The sequence below is a fragment of the Octopus bimaculoides genome, chromosome 16, assembly GCF_001194135.2.
Source record: "Octopus bimaculoides isolate UCB-OBI-ISO-001 chromosome 16, ASM119413v2, whole genome shotgun sequence".
NCBI lineage: Eukaryota > Metazoa > Mollusca > Cephalopoda > Octopoda > Octopodidae > Octopus > Octopus bimaculoides.
Genome location: NC_068996.1, coordinates 8,064,304 through 8,080,829, shown reverse-complemented (window position 1 = coordinate 8,080,829; position 16,526 = coordinate 8,064,304). Strand labels below are relative to the sequence as shown.

Below are 16,526 nucleotides of genomic sequence, written 5' to 3'. Positions count from 1 at the left end.
TATATATAATTTTGATTGATTACTGGTTGTTGCTGAGAAGGGTATTTTTATATTCTAACAATTTATGCTAATATCTTCTATATGTGAAGTACATCTGAACTCCGGTGCGAAAAAGAAAAAAAAATCACTAGAACCAACACTGCAGATACAATAGTTATTCAATCATTCTTTCATTCTTCTGATAAACTTCAGACATTAATAAGTGGTAGGAAGATAGTGCCGGTACTGATATATAGGAAGGAATTTTCCATTTGTGCAAAGTAAGTGGAATACGGAATATAAAGAAAAAAAAGCGTGGGCACATTTTAACATGAAGCTAGCTCAATATAAATTATTAGAAGGGAAATCAATATAAAAGAGGACTTTCACCGTCGTATTATGAATGTTTACGCACATAAAATGCGGAGAAAACATATATGCTGAACATATGAACGACCATGTGTTAAACCGAGAAGCGTCAATTTTTACACACTCCATCTATTTGAAGAGGGAGAAAAAATATGCTTTTCAATTAGCACAAAAGAAGCTTTCTATTGGTACAAGTCGATCGATAATCAATAGCAATTCAATCACTCACACATACACAGACCACACAGGCACGACTACTGGGTGTAAAGCGGCAATGTGCGGGAATAGTACACATTGAGAATATTTATTCCGAAAGGGGTTTCACCAACACAACAATGAAGTTAGTTGGTCGTGGAGGGCGGGAAAGGGGTGTGTAGGAGAATGTTATTATGGCGAATATTGCGAACATGAGGAACCATGGGTTTTCCGCAGAATTGTGCTATCATCCACTCCGGTCTTTCTGACTTTATTAACATTTCACAAATTAATTCACATAGACACGTGCATACCTGTGACACACACACATATATCCTTGGTATTATTTTTCCATTCACAATCGAGATTGTTATTAAAGAGGAAATGCGGTGAAGGAATTGCGGCAGAAAATGCACATAAAATTAACCCGATGAAAGTGTATATGTATTCTAACAATACTTTAATTTAACGTGTATCTATATATCTATGTATGCCTGCACGTATGTGGTTATGTCTATATTTACCAAAACCTTTTTCTATGCTTGTATTTGCATTCATGTATGTACGAGAGTGCGCGCGTGTTTATTATATGAATGAATATCTTTGAAGGTGTCTTGCATGTATATGTATATATATATATATATATATATATATATATATATATATATATATATATATTCATGCGTGTGGGAGGATATAAAGTGCATAAATGATAAGCAGTTAGTTGCGCGTGTTTATTATATATATATATATAACAGCGATCAACCATAACTAGAAATAGAGACAACTGCAAAGACATTGGAAATACCTTGCCAAGAAACAGTTCATATTTATTTTTCCTCATCTTAATAGATTTCAGCCAATACTGAATTTCGTGGCTAATAGAACATTTCATAATTACAGAGAAGATAACCTCAAAGACTAACCAACACAAACACACACTGAGGTGTTGTAAAAACGCATGTGTATTTAAAACAGTTCAATTATGCAAAAGAAAAGAAAAAACGTTTTGAAGAGTAACTCATAATAACATATCCTGTGTGTTAGTTCATTATACATCCATTGCGCGTACACACACACACACACACGTTATATATACTGAAAAAAGATATTGCAGTTAACATACATTAAACACACATGTAAGCAGAATTCATATATGTAAATTACGTATGTATAAGACATCAACCATTTAGACATATTAAGGTATGCACATAGATATAGATACACACACATGTATATTATTTACACGTGCTTTTCCAAAATGCATAATGTTTTCTTTATTAAGTTTAAATTGACAATCTCGAAGAATAAACAATTTAGAATCGAATAAAAGAGACAAATTTCCGTTGATTGAGTTTTTTTTTTTTTTTCGTACATCATCCCTTACCTGATGTATTTTAAAGGGTGTGTATGTTTGAAGAGGGACAGAGTTTGATACATAGGTAGGTAAGCTGATGAAGGTATAGACAGATAGATGTCTAGCCGGATAGATGGGAAAAGATAGTGAATAAAAATAAAGAAAGAAAGAGATAGACAGACAGACAGATAGATAGATAGATAGATAGATGGAAGGAATGGCGGATGAACAGAGGGATAAATAGATGGATAAAAAGACAGAAGGATAGACAAAAAGACGGATAGACAGATAGATAAAACAAAAAGATAGATAGATAGAGACAAAAAGACATACAGACAGATAGACAGAGACAAAATGACAGATATAGGAAAGATAGAGACAAAAAGATAGATAGATAAATAGAGACAAAAAGACAGATAGATAGATAGATAGATGGACAGATAGATGATATATAGATAGATAGATAGATAGATAGATAGATAGATAGATAGATAGATAGATAGATGGATGGACAGACAGACAGACAGACAGATAGATAGATAGATAAACAAAAAAAAACACATAGATAAACGATACACAATCAGAGAGAAATAGATAAGATGAATTAAAAACAGATAAATAAAGAGCACATTTCTATATTTCCTTTTTCTTCTCATTCTTACCTGGACAGTCGTATTCTTTAAAATCCTCTAGTTTCTTCTTAGTAGACGCCGTGGAGAGTTGCTGTTGTTTAGAGCCGGTCGGGTTCGATGGTACTCCGTTTACAAATATTCCATTAGGTGATGGGTTCGGGTTTTGGGACCTTTTGCTGGCACTATCGTTATTATCACCACTATTTATGTACCTATTATCATTGTTATGATTATGATTGTTATTATTATGTTTATTATTTTTGTTATTATTATTATTATTATTACTACTACTACTACTACTGCTACTACCACTACTGTGACTGTTCGTATTAGTCTCGGACAATGTCGAAGAATGCAAGTTGGAATATTTCTCTGCTTGTATGAAGAAATTTATTAGGTTTGTGGTCGAAAGTGACAAAACAATGAGCAGCACCCAAATCCTAGTGTGTGTTCCCATTTCAGCTGTAGACATCGCACTATGGGAAACTATAGAGGCGGCGATGGTTGCTGAATAGAATAGGAGAGGAGGAGAAAGAGGAACTGGCAAAAAGGAGGAGGGTTACTGCAGTAAATTGTAGCAGTAGTAGTAGCAGCAGTAGCAATAGTAGTAGTAGTAGAAGTAGTAGTAGAGAGAGAAAACGGGAAGGGTATGTAGTGGTGGTAGAAATAGTGATAACGTTGTTATTGTTGGCGGTGGTGGTGGTGTGCTGATGCTGGTGGTGTTGGTGGAGGCGACGGCATCGGTAGTAGTAGTAGTAGTAGTAGTAGTGATGGTGAGGGAGGGATAGTGGGAGTGTGTCACGATGATGGTAGCTGCAATCATAGTAGTAGTTGTGAATGAGGGGGGAGTATGGCAGTGGTAGTAGTGTTGTTGGTGGTGGTGGTGTTGGTTGCGATGGTGGAGAAGGTGATGGTAGTAGTGGTAGGGGGAAGCGGGAGTGTACAGTGGTAGTAATAGTTGTATTGGAAGTAATTACAGTAAAAGTAGTAATAGTAGTAGTAGTACTAGATGTATAGTGGGGGAGGGGGGGAGCGCAGTGGTGATTAAGTGTTGATGTTAGTTGTGGGTGGTCATCGCGATATAGTTGCGGATCTTGTAATGACGAAGGAAGATATTTCAAAAAGAAGAAAGCTGGCTTAAACAATATATAACACAAAAATAATAAACATACACAGGCATATATAATTGAGTGTGCGTTTAACCAGGATAGATTGCCAACACACACCCACATACATACACGTGTGTATGTGTTATATGTGACTCTGTGTGTATGTGTGTGTTTCAATCAGGAACTATTGCGTAAAACTGTTTTTTTATTCAATTGTTGAACGAACTATAATCGTTTCCCGCAATCACTTTGGTGTTAATTCTGGATTTTCTCACCCAGCCTGGTTCATGAGACTGTCAAACCGCTGGCGAGAACAAGGAAATTCCAAGATTGTCTAAGGAGATGCTACATATGACGAGTTAAATCTGTGGCATTTTTTGTTTGGGTTTAGTTCTCTCACCTCCACTATTTCAAGCAGTCTACCCCACTCTCTTTATTTCTTTCTCCATTTTCTTCACTTTTTCTTTCTTTCGTTCTTTATGGGTGCCGGTAACACAAGACAGAAATTATGACAGTGAAGCAAAATTATAAGCGTTGAGACTGAAAAATTCACCACATATAAGAGACGAGATGGGAATCGAACCAAGAAAGTAAGGCCTGTACAACAGCGCTGACCGTGCAAAAAACAGTTGCCAAAAGTCCTTACTTTAGTGTTTAAGAAAAAGACATGTTATGTACTGTAATCTTCGATATTAAGAGAATCGGAATGGTCACAGCTGGAATGCTTTTAATCAAAGGTCTGCTCGACCAGGGTTGACTTGGGACTAAACAGCAACAGATTGATTAAAAGTTATTCTTTGTGGTGGTGGTGGTGGTGGTGGTGGTGGCGGTTTTGTTTTTGTTTTGTTTTTTCTGTAGAAAAAGCAACGTGTCAACTTAGCAACGTGTCGACTAAGCAATTATCAATACAAAATATCTAAACACGCTTGTGTGTATATTTAAAAGTGTGTTGCTGTCGTTTAACCTATGTCAATCCTGATCGGGTAGAATTTCGATCAAGGGCATTCAGTCGTGACCACCCCTCTAGTGGTAGAGGTGGTGGTGGTGGTCTTTTTTCCTATCTACAGGATACACTCAACATAATTCTCCAACGTGTCGTTTTCTAAGGCAGTGGGGGAGGGAGCGTTCTGAGGTAGATTTAGCTGCTATTACTACATACGTAGATACTCCCTCGCGGGCCTGTAAGTTTTAATTCAAATGAGTTGTGATGTACTAAACTATGTGCCCAAACCAATCTTAATGAATTTAAATTTGCTTCTTATGTATGTACAAGCATAATTTAAATAGTTTTAAAAGATAATCTAAGTTTCTTATAGACATAGAAACGTACAAATGAAGCTGTCATTATTCAGCCCCTAGTGAGTCATAACTGAAAAGAAAGATCGATAGGTCAAAGGAGTAACGGCCGTTAGCCCCATTTTTTTTGCTTGTTTGTTTTTCGATATCAAAGACTAGCTAATTCACTGTGCTTTATTACACGTTAGGATCTTACGTTGGTTATTGTATTATGTAATGATTATATGCGACTTAACTCAGTTACTGTGAACAATAAGCCTGCCTTTCCTACTAACATATAAAAATATAATAATTATTCTAAATTATAATATGATACAGTGTAATATACAAGCTTTGCCTATAGTCTAATATAATTCGATGTCTGATGATAGTCGAGAGTGAATAAATATAATTTTTAATTTTTATGTGTTACTTTAGAACCGTCATTTTCCTTCCGCAATAATATAAGCAGCAGTAATATTGTAGTATCCACCTGTTGTTTACTTCACAGCACTACAGCGAATGCCATGCACCAGAACATACATACCGCTACAACAATGTTAAGTGAGGTTCACAAATACATATTTGTGTGCGCGTGTATATATACATGTACACGTACGCGCGCGCGCGCGTGTGTGTGTAGGTGTGTGTGTACAGAAAGAGAGATACACATATACATTAGTGTATCATATGCATAAATAAGTATTTATATGCATATAGGCGCAAACGTGGCTGTGTGGTAAGATAAGAAGCATGCTTCCCAAAAACATGGTCCCCGGTTCAGTCCCACTGTATGGCACCTCAGACAAGTCTCCTATAGTCTCGGGCCTTGTAAGTTGATTTGTTTGACGGAAACTGAGAGAAACCTGTCGTGTGTGTGTGTGTCTGTTTGTCCTCTACCACTGCTTGACAATTAGTGTTGGTGTGTTTACGTCCCCTTAACTTAACGGTTCGGCAAAATAGACTGATAGAGTAAGTACCAGGCTTATATATATAGGTGTAGGAGTGGCTATGTGGTAAGTAGCTTGCTTACTAACCACATACTTCCAGGTTCAGTCCCACTGCATGGCACCTTGGGCAAGTGCCTTCTACTATAGCCGCAGGCCAACCAAAGCCTTGTGAGTGGATTTGGTAGACGGAAACTGAAAGAAGCCCATTGTATATATATATATATAATATATATATATATATATATATATATTATATGTGTGTGTGTGTGTGTGTGTTTGCCCCCACCCCACTCCACCCAACATTACTTGACAACCGATGCTGGTGTGTTTGCGTCCCCGTAACTTAGCAGTTCAGCAAAAGAGGTCAATAGAATAAGTCTTGGGGACGATTTGCTCGACTAAAGGCAATGCTCCAGCATGGCCACAATCAAATGACTGAAACAAGTGAAAGAGAATATGTATATATGCAATGAAGGTAATATTCACAGGAGATTGTAAAATGAAGGACACTGCTTGCATACCAATGGCACTCATTGACAACAGTCATGAGATGACAAGCCAAGGAGACAGTAACACATGTATACATACAAACACATATGTATATATATCATCATCATTAGATGTCTATCTTCCAAGTTGGCATGGGTTTGATGGATCAACAGAATCCATCAGATCTGTGGACAACATTTTATTCGGTATCTCTGTTTTTGGTTTGGTTTCAATGGCCGGATGCCTTTCATAACACCAACCACTTAAGTGAGTGTACTAATCCCTTCTTTTTAATTTTCTTGGCACCAGCACCAGTGAGGTCACCATGTAAGTGACAAGACTAAAGAAGCCTTTTGACCAAGTGGGAGAATAATTGAGAAGGAGACGCTTGGTGTAATGATAAATGGGACAGGAATAGATTGGTTACAGGAGAAGAGGTACGTGGTTATTTTGTATAATATATGGCGGAAGGGGGGATAATTGGGGTGTAGGTGGAAAGAGAGATAAAAATAGGCTGACAAATTGTGAGAACATACTTCCACAAGAAGAGAGTGCAAATGAAGGACAAGTATAACAAGGATGTGGTTCAAGAAAGAGGGAGAGATAACTGGTTGCACAGAAAGGGATGAAGATGTCTGTAATTCTGTTCTCACTTAATTTCTGCATCAGAATAATGTAATAGTTAGAAGAGAGGTGGAGGATGAGGAAAGGGCAGCTGCTGAAGGCTCGACAGACACATATGGTGTGACAGGCTCAATTGTATGCTTCCAGACATTATGCTTCCAGAACCTTACTTTCACAGCAATAACATAGACAAAGAGGTTCTTCTCAAATGCTGCATATCACCAATCAACACATTTATTGTCTCCTCCATAAGGCTAAATTTCCTAACATTGGCACTCATCATTTCATACCACATCTTCTTGGTCTTCTTCCACTACTTCCATCCACTGTGAATAATAGGCACTTCTTTATATAGGCTATCTTCACCAAATCCCTATACAAATACAGTTTCCTCATTTACATACTACATCTGATTCTTCTTATGCCTAGTTTTTCTGTCAACAAATTAGCACTCTATCATCCATACAGTGGAGCAGGCTTTTTTTTATTTATTTCTAGTCTTCGGAAGTCCTGCACATTTAGAGCCAATGTCTCGTTACCATGTGTCATTACAGTTTACATACAAGCATCATACAGTCTGCCTTTCACTCTGAGCAGGACCTTCTTCATTATCAACAATAGTAATAGCTCTCTGAACTTTCTCCAGACGGTTATTCTGGCAATTATACTTTCAGGACATCTGCCTCCAATGTTAATTAGGTCACTTGAGTGTGTTTCCCATGTGTTATTAGTATTTATTTCTCCTGCGTATCTGCCACATAGGAAGTCTACTTCATGAGTAAACCAGGTTGAAAATCCACTGCACATCTTGTTTGTGCTGAGTGCATGTTTAGAATTTTTATCCACTCCTTTTCTACATATTGAGCAAAACCATCATCATCATCATCATCATCATCATTTAATGTCTGCTTTCCATACTAGCATGCGTTGGACGATTTGACTGAGGACTGGTGAGCCAGATGGCTACACCAGACTCCAATCTGATCTGGCAGAGTTTCTACAGCTGGATGCCCTTCCTAACGCCAACCACTCCGAGAGTGTAATGGGTGCTTTTACATGCCACCGGCACGAAGGCCAATCAGGCGGTACTGGCAACGGCAACGCTCAAAATGGTGTATTTTACGTGCCACCGGCACAGGAGCCAGTCCAGCGGCACTGGCAACGATCTCGCTCGAATGTCTTTACACATGCCACCGGCACTAGTGTCAGGAAGACGACGCTGGGCACAGGTGCCATCACAATTTCGCTTTCCCCAACAGGTCTTCACAAGCCGAGTTTAGTGTCCAATGAAGGAGATGACGTTGGCATGGGTACCAGTCGTCGAATTTAGTTTGATTTCGATTTCACTATTTAGTTTGATTAGCACCAAACAAATGTGGTCAATGCCAGATCCACCTGACTAGCTCCCATGCCAGTGGCATGTAAAAAGCACCATCTAAACAAGGCTGATGCCAGTGCCTCTGACTAGCTCCCATGCCGGTGTAACGTAAAAAGCACTATCCAAATGTGATCAATGCCAGGCCCACCTGACTGGCCCCTGTGCCAGTGGCATTAGGAAGGGCATCTAGCTGTAGAAACATAGCCAGATCAGATTGGAGCCTGGTGCAGCCACTGGCTTTCCAGACCTCAGTCAAACCGTCTAACCCATGCCAGCATGGAAAACGGATGTTAAACGATGATGATATATTTACATGAAGTTATATATATATATATGAGTTATACATTTACATGATGTTATACACGATATATATATATTTACATGAAGTTATATGTCAGGTTGCTCTCAGGCGCTACTGGTAACATGTAACCCAGTACAATCTGTTGCATGATTGGGTCATTGACAACTAAACTGGCAACCCCACCGAGCTTGCTTGGTGAGGAGGGTGATCATTAGACATCCAGAGGAACAAAACTCAAAACCTGTCAAGGGCAGAGGAATTCATGAGTAGTCAACTGTCATCCAACAAAAATGTGTATACATATATATATAAATATTGCTTTTATATATCTTATTTGGCGATCTTTTGGTACGAGTTCCTAAATATCGGCCTTTTCTGTAAAAAGTGTCTTTGGCGATCTTTACCAAAGATCGTCCTTTTCCGTAACACCCGCATGGTTAGGGTTTTAGTGTTGGGGTTAGGGTTAGTGCTTAGGGTTACGGTTAGGGACGGAATTCCCTAATGCAAACCCTAAGACCCAAACCCTAACCATAAACCTAACCCTAACCCTAACTCTAAACCCTTCAAAATAAATCACGCTCTCTGTATGTCTTTCGCTGTTATGACATTGTTTCCCTGTTTCTCTCCAACACTTTTTACGGAAAAGGCCGATATTTAGGTAATCGTACCAAAAGATCGCCTCTTATTTATATTCTTAAATCTCATATATTTTTACTTTTCTTTTTTGTGTATTTATGTATGGAACTCCTTAGCCATGATGAGGGCAACCCATCTAGGAGAAGGAAAACTCTGATATAAAATCAGGTTTGTAGTTGCTGCCAGTCCCCTTAGTTGATGTGCACTATCAGCATCTACTTACTCATAGGGCAGTCTAGGCTCTGTAGCTACAGTCTGGGCTCTGTAACTTTTGAGCAACTAGACCATAGATGGGCTTTGAGACAGTCCAGATGGGCACTTGTGCCTAAGGAGATGGTAGAGAAAAAGGAAGGCAATGAATTAGGGGACGCTATGAATTTATTATAATATCATTATAGTATTGTATACAAATTATATAATATTATATTAAATATCAAATCATCCATAGTATATATAAATTAGTAAAATATAAAATATTTATTTATACATAAAAATAGGGGTGGGGCGCTGAGGGTATTTTCTGGCTATGAGGGGGGCGGGGGCAGTGGCCCAAAAAGTTTGAGAACTTCTGAACAAGACTAAGAGAAGGCCACTCTGATCTCAAATCTGCAATTGATTTAGCATCTGACACATGGCACTCTGTGCACCAGTACAGGTAATTGCATTTTTGATGGAGAGAGTGTGCATTGTGCTGCACAAGCAATGACCACTATAAGCAAAACCATGTGCAAGTAGTTCAGTAAAATACTTTCCACAAATACCACCATCATGGGTTGATGGAGCAGTTAAGCAAATAGAAAACAAAAAAACCTTTTTATTGCATCTTGGAATGTGAGAACTCTTCAGGAAAGCAAAAAAACATAGAGCATTGGACCGCTTTGGTTGCCTGTGTCCTGAAAGAAAAGACATTGGAATTGCAACTCTTTCAGAAACTAGATTAGTGGACTGTGGTCAGCTACAAGAAGTTGATGGTGGATAGACTTTTTTCTGGATGGGTAAGCGTCAGGATGTAAAGAAAGAGACAGGTGTTGGGTTTTTATTCAGAATGATCTAGTGAAACATTTTGAATCTCTACCTGTTGGCATTAGTGAAAGACTCACATTATTGTGTATCTGCACTGGCTGGGTAATTCAAGAATTAAGGAAGTGTTACTCATACACAGACTAGGACCCCAAATTAACAACAGGCTGGAGATTGGTAATCAATATATTATTTAGCTACATCTGTATGTGTGTAGGTTCATTCTTAATAACATGCTCATGTATTGTTTATAACAAAAAAAAAATAAAGGGAAGCTGCACGTATAACAGATAACTTAGAAGCAGCGCCACAGATGTACCAACACACACGAGATTGAAACATAGCTGACCTCACTCACTTCTCATGAGGAATTCCGGAAGAAGCTTCGTGATACCACTACTGAGACATTTCCGATAAAAGAAAAGCCATTGGAAAGTCGATTATAGCAGCGACTCCATCTAAGAATATCTGAAGAAGGAATTGTATTCCGAAATATCATCGGACTATAGATAACTAAATTACAACAGGTATGTAGTCCATTTTTTGTGTTATAGTGCATTGTGGTACCATTCAAAACTTTTTATTCTTTACAAACAATACACAATGTTTCAAGTGAACTACAATACTCTCAAATATTCAACTATTTTCAGCTGCTATGTTCCAACCATGAACTCAAATGAAGCAGTCAAAGAGCAGTTCTACTCTGAGCTATGTAGCCAGTTGAGAGGTGTCTCTATCCATGATAAACTTCTTCTCATTGGTGATTTCAGTGCATGCATATGTTGTGATATATTCATATGGGGTGATGTAATAGGGAAGCATGGGGTTGGCGAAGCAAACTAAAATGGTCATCTGCTGCTATTGCTTTGCAGTAAGTATGGACTTTTGATTACCAATATTATTTTCCAACTCCCCAACCACCTCAAAACTACCTGGAAGCATCCCCAATCAAATCATTATCACCTTATTGATTACATAATTGTGGGGTCTTTCATAAGAGAAGATGTCCAAGTAACACATTCTTTCTCCATTGGGGAGTGTTGGTCTGATACGATCAAAGGTGAATTTTACTGTTCACAGGCCTATTCATAGCAATCACAATTGACCAATTCAGAAAGCAGATGTGACAAAGTTGAGGAACAATGACAATTTAACCTCATTTCAAACAACCTATAACAACAAACTTGCTGACATCTCAGATAGCACAGATATTGAATCAGTGTGGTCTGATTTTAAAAATGCTGTATTTGAATCATCTTGTGAAACACTTGGATATGTTAAGAGGAAGCACCAAGATTGGTTCGCCTCAAATGATCCAAACATCTCTCCTCTTTTGGGCAATATTCACATGTGCCACTGTCAACGGATGTCAAATAAAAATAATGCCACAAAATGCAATGAGTTTAAAAAGGTCAGAAATACTTGCCAATCTCAACTGAGGCAAATGAAACAGGTATGGCAGCAAAGGAAGGCACAAGAGTTGCAGGATGCTGTGGATAGATGTGACTCCAGGTCAATCTACCAGAATTTAAAGGGTGTTTTTGGACCTGTGTCTGACGGTTCAATTTCCATACTTTTAACTGAGGGTAATCTTCTGACAGATGAAAAGGAAATCATGAAGTGCTGAGCAGAGTACTTTTCAAATGTTCCGAATATGGACTCAATTGTTGATAAAGAACTGACCAATAACCTACCACAAAGACCTGTCCTTGAAAAACTGTCTTGCTCCATCAAATGCTGAAATAAAAATGGCCTTAAAACAGATCATAAATGGAAAGGTGTCTGAAAATGATGGCATACCAGCCGAGACATATAAATGTGCTGAACAAGTTATGTGAACTCTTCTCTTTAATCTGGAAATCAGGATCAGTCCCACAGCAGTTCAAAGACGCTTCTATTGTCCATCTTTATAAGCACAAAGGCAACAGATGTAAATGAGACAACCTTAGAGGCATCTCCCTTTTGTATGTTGTCAGGAAGATCCTTGGAAGGGTTATCTTAAACAGACTAACTGATGCCCTTGACAGCTTGGTGTTGCCTGAATCTCAGAATGGATATTGGGATGGTAGAGGCACAATGGATATGATTTTTAGCCTAAGGCAGCTGCAGGAAAAGGCTTGTAAGCACAACCAATACCTTTTTATCACTTTTGTAAATCTAACTAGCGCTTTCAACACTGTATCTAGGGATGCTCTTTGGGTTGTCCTTAGAAAGCTAGGCGTTCCCAAAAAGATGCTCAATGTTATCATTTCTTTCTATCAAGCGATGATGGCTTTTGTCAGATCTAGTGGGGAAGTGTTTCATTCATTCACAGTTTCAAATGGGACAAAACAAAGCTGTGTTCTTGAACAGTTCTTCTTTGCTTTGTATTTGTCCATCATGTTGGAAACAGCATTCGAAGGTGTTAAAGAAGGAGTAAAGTCTGAGTACAGAACTGATGGGGGCTTGTTCAGCCAAAAGTGCTTCAAAGCAAAAATTAAGACTTTGGTGCAAACAGTTTGAGATTTGATCTTCGCAGATGATTGTGCACTTGTAGCACACACTCTTGGGCACATGGATTCTAAACAACTTCTTACATGCATCAAAGGCTTTTGGTCTGACCATCAACATCAAGAAAACTGAGCTTGTCCATCAGCCCTTTAGTGACCATCTTCTCACTGTTGCCTCTACTGCATATGTTGATGGAGAAGCATTAAAAATTGTTTCCTCCTTCACTTATCTTGGTTCCATTGTGTTCAATGATGCGAAGATAGATAAAGAGATTGAGTCAAGAATTGGGAAGGTTAGCTTCACTTTCAGTGATCTTTATCACAGGTTTTGGAACAGCCCTGATGTATTGTTGAAGTCAATGTATATAAGTTGGTATTCTTGACATCATTGTTCTATGGTGATGAATCTTGGACTCAGTATTGAAAGCATATCAACCAGCTTGATGCTTTTCATATGCGATGCTTGCGTACTATCTCCATAAAACCAAGTGACCATATTCGTAACAGTGAGATATTAACAAAATGCAACATATCAAGTACTGAAGCCATCCTCATCAAAATACTGCTTAGATCATTAAATCATCTTTCACATATGAGTGATATCAGAATTCCAAAGCAACTTCTCTTTGGCCAATTCCCAATGGAAAAGTCAGCTGGAAGGTCACTAAAGACAAACTAAAAGACAATATGAAGTGATACAACATTCCATTTTCTTCCTGGAAAAACAAAGCATTAGAATGCAGGACCCAATACCAGTCCTACTTCTCCTCAGTTCAAAGATTTGAACAAAGTTGACGCCAATGTTGGGGTGAACTTCGTGCAATCATGAAGGCATGCTGGTAAAATGCTGTTCCTCTAAATGGAAACCTTACCTGTCATTGTGATTTCGTGACACAAAGCAAAGCAGGCCTTGCTGTCCACTCAAGAGAGTACATAGTAAATGATCCACATGCACTCAAGCAAACTGGGTCCTCAACTTGTTCCATTTGCCAAAAGGTTTGTAAGGCACCAGCAGGCCTCAAGAGACACATTCGTGTCGATAGAACATGATTACCGCTTCATTTTACTGAACCCTCATTTGTTGTTCACAATGAGAGAATCTATCATTTACATGAAGTTAAATATGTCCCTCTGTGGGCACACTAGTACATATATATATATATATATATATATATATATATATATATATATATATATACAGTGATACTTCATAGTATGAGTTTAATTTGTTCCATGACTGAGATTGTTTTACGATATACTCGTTTTACAAATCAATTTTCCCCATTGAAATTAATTTAAATATAATTAATCCATTCCAGCCCTGAAAACCACCCAAAAATCATTTTTTTATGAGTTTTGAAATGCAGTTACAAAGAAAATGACAATTTTAGAAACATAAAAGAGAATACAAAAGAAATATGTAAACTGGTTTTATTAACTGAATTACTTTAAAGATGGAACAATTTGTGCACAAGGAAGATGATGGAGTGGGGAGGAAGACGATTATTGTTTGGAAGGAGAATCTCCTGCAATTAAGACTTCAGGAAGAACAGTCTCTCGCATTTTCTCTCCCACTTCACTTAATTTAGGCTTCTTGGACACACTTTCTTCACTTTTCCCATTTTCAGGTTGTTTTATTAGAAACATATCAAGATAAATCTGATTTTTCCTGCCTTTCAAAATGTTATGAAAATTCACCAGAGCATTTGTCACTAAATAAAGCAGCTGCACGACCCGTAGATACTTTTTCAGGATTATATTTTTCTACAAATTCAGAAACATACTGCCACTTTATCAACACTGCCTTTAAGTCACTTGTAGAAGTAACCTCCACAACACTGTCCTCCTCCGGGGAACCAATCTCTTCTACCACATTCAAATGCTGTTGCTCCTGAAGCTGAAGGAGTTCATCTATTGTCAGCTCCTCTGAGCGTTCCTCAACAAGATCGTTTATGTCCCCATCGTCAACCTTGAGGTCCATGGACTTGCCAAGAGACACTATCTCCTCAACTACAGGTGTCTCAGACTCAAACCCCTCACAGTCTTTTACAGATATGCAGTCAGGCAAGTTTCCTCCATGCAGAATTCAGTGTTCTCTTTGTAACATTCTACCAGGCAAAATCGATGATTTTCAGGCAGTTAACAATGTTGTAGTGGTCCTTCTAAAACTTACAAAGGGTTAGATTTGTATTTTTGGTGACTTCAAAGCACCAACAAAACTGGTGTTTGGTGTACAATTTTTAAAAATTAGAAATCACCTGTTGGTCAATGGGCAGCAAGATAGGGGTGGTGTTACATGAAAGGTATTGAACTTTTATGAATTTAAATTCATCCGGGATATCATCTTCAAAGTTAGGATAGTGAGCAGGAGCACTGTCAAGGATGAAGAGGGCCTTGACAGGAAGATTGTTCTCCAGAAGGTGCTTTTTCACTGCTGGTCCAAAGATAAGGTTGACCCACTCAGTGAAGAATTACCTGGTGACTCAGACTTTAATGTTTGCTCTCCACATTACTTACAGCCTCTTCTTCAGGATTTTGTGCAACTCATAGGTAGGCAAGGAGCAGCTTAATCTTCAAGTCTCCACTCACATTGGCACAAAGGGTGAGAGTTAGCCTATCTTTCATAGGCTTGTGGCCTGACATTTTCTTCACCTCTGTAGTGCTATAGGTTCTTTTGGGCATTTTTTTCCAAAAAAGGCCAGTTTCATCACAGTTGAATACCTGTTGTGATACCTCGGCTGTGATGAGCAGATGGAATTCATACATGAAATCCTCAGTTACCTTTGTGTCAGAATTCGATGTTTCTCCAAAACTGACGATGTTATAAACACCAGTCCTCTTCTTGAAATTATCGAACCAGCTGCAATTGGCCTTAAATGTATCTACTGATGTCTCCTCCATTGATGTTCCGGGGTTCTGCTTCAGGCAATCCCCATACAGCTCTCGTGCTTTCTCTCAGATGATGCTCTCTGTAATCGTATCCTCTGTGAGTTACTTCTCATTGATCCACAGGAGAAGCCATTTTTCCATCTCTTCATAGACAAATGTGCATTGCTTGAAGAGCATCTTGTATGAGGAATACTGAATGTCTTCATGCACTATCTACCTGATAAGAAACTCAGACACTCCCATGTCCCTGGCGATGGATCTGATTGACTTGGAGGGATCGTTGTCAATCATGGCCTGGATCTTACCAACAAATTCAAGAGTTCTTTTCTTATCAGAACAGTAAGAGTGAGTTTTCCTAGCTACCATACCATCATAATCCCAATTAGACTCATCCAACTCTTTCCGAATTCTCTGCACTGTCCTCAGATTGACTCTCAAACACTCTGAAATGTTTGTATTAGAAATTTGAAAATGACATGCTGTACTGTGAAGCAGTACAGCATGTCATTTTCAAATTTCTGGCAAAATAAATTCCCTCATGGTGCTGTTTTTCTCACAGATTATACCCAACTAATCCTATCATACTGTGTAGTGAACAAAATCAAAAACAAACAATATGCATGCATGAAAGTAAAAATGTTAAATGGCAACAATTTACCCATCACACACTGTATATATATATATATGGCCGAAATAAGATTAAGATTAATGTAATATAAAGCTGAAGCAAATTAACACCAAATATACAGTGCGTGTGTTTTTATTGGCTAAACTGGCAATATGACCATCCCCAAGTACAACAATATATATATATATATATATATATATATATAT

General features: G+C 38.2%; 1 protein-coding gene and 1 long non-coding RNA gene across 4 annotated transcripts in view; one reads left to right on the top strand and one right to left on the bottom strand.

Moving 5' to 3' along the window:
• The window catches only part of LOC106882253 (stromal interaction molecule 1), a 278,541-nt gene extending 275,308 nt beyond the window's left edge, over positions 1–3,233 (bottom strand). Inside the window, exon 1 of one of the 3 annotated variants that reach the window (XM_052973513.1) lies at positions 2,563–3,233. In XM_052973513.1, the coding sequence (XP_052829473.1) occupies positions 2,563–3,004 (442 nt within the window). In that variant the 5' untranslated portion in view covers positions 3,005–3,233. The remainder of the gene's footprint in view (positions 1–2,562) is intronic. The other 2 variants (XM_052973512.1, XM_052973511.1) reach the window with 2 other exon arrangements.
• A 1,312-nt stretch (positions 3,234–4,545) lies between these two features.
• On the top strand, positions 4,546–14,547 carry LOC128249588 (uncharacterized). The gene is made up of 5 exons (XR_008265690.1): positions 4,546–4,822; positions 6,665–6,792; positions 10,585–10,841; positions 10,965–11,185; positions 14,123–14,547. It is a non-coding gene; the product is annotated as an uncharacterized LOC128249588 (long non-coding RNA).
• Positions 14,548–16,526: the final 1,979 nt, after the last annotated feature.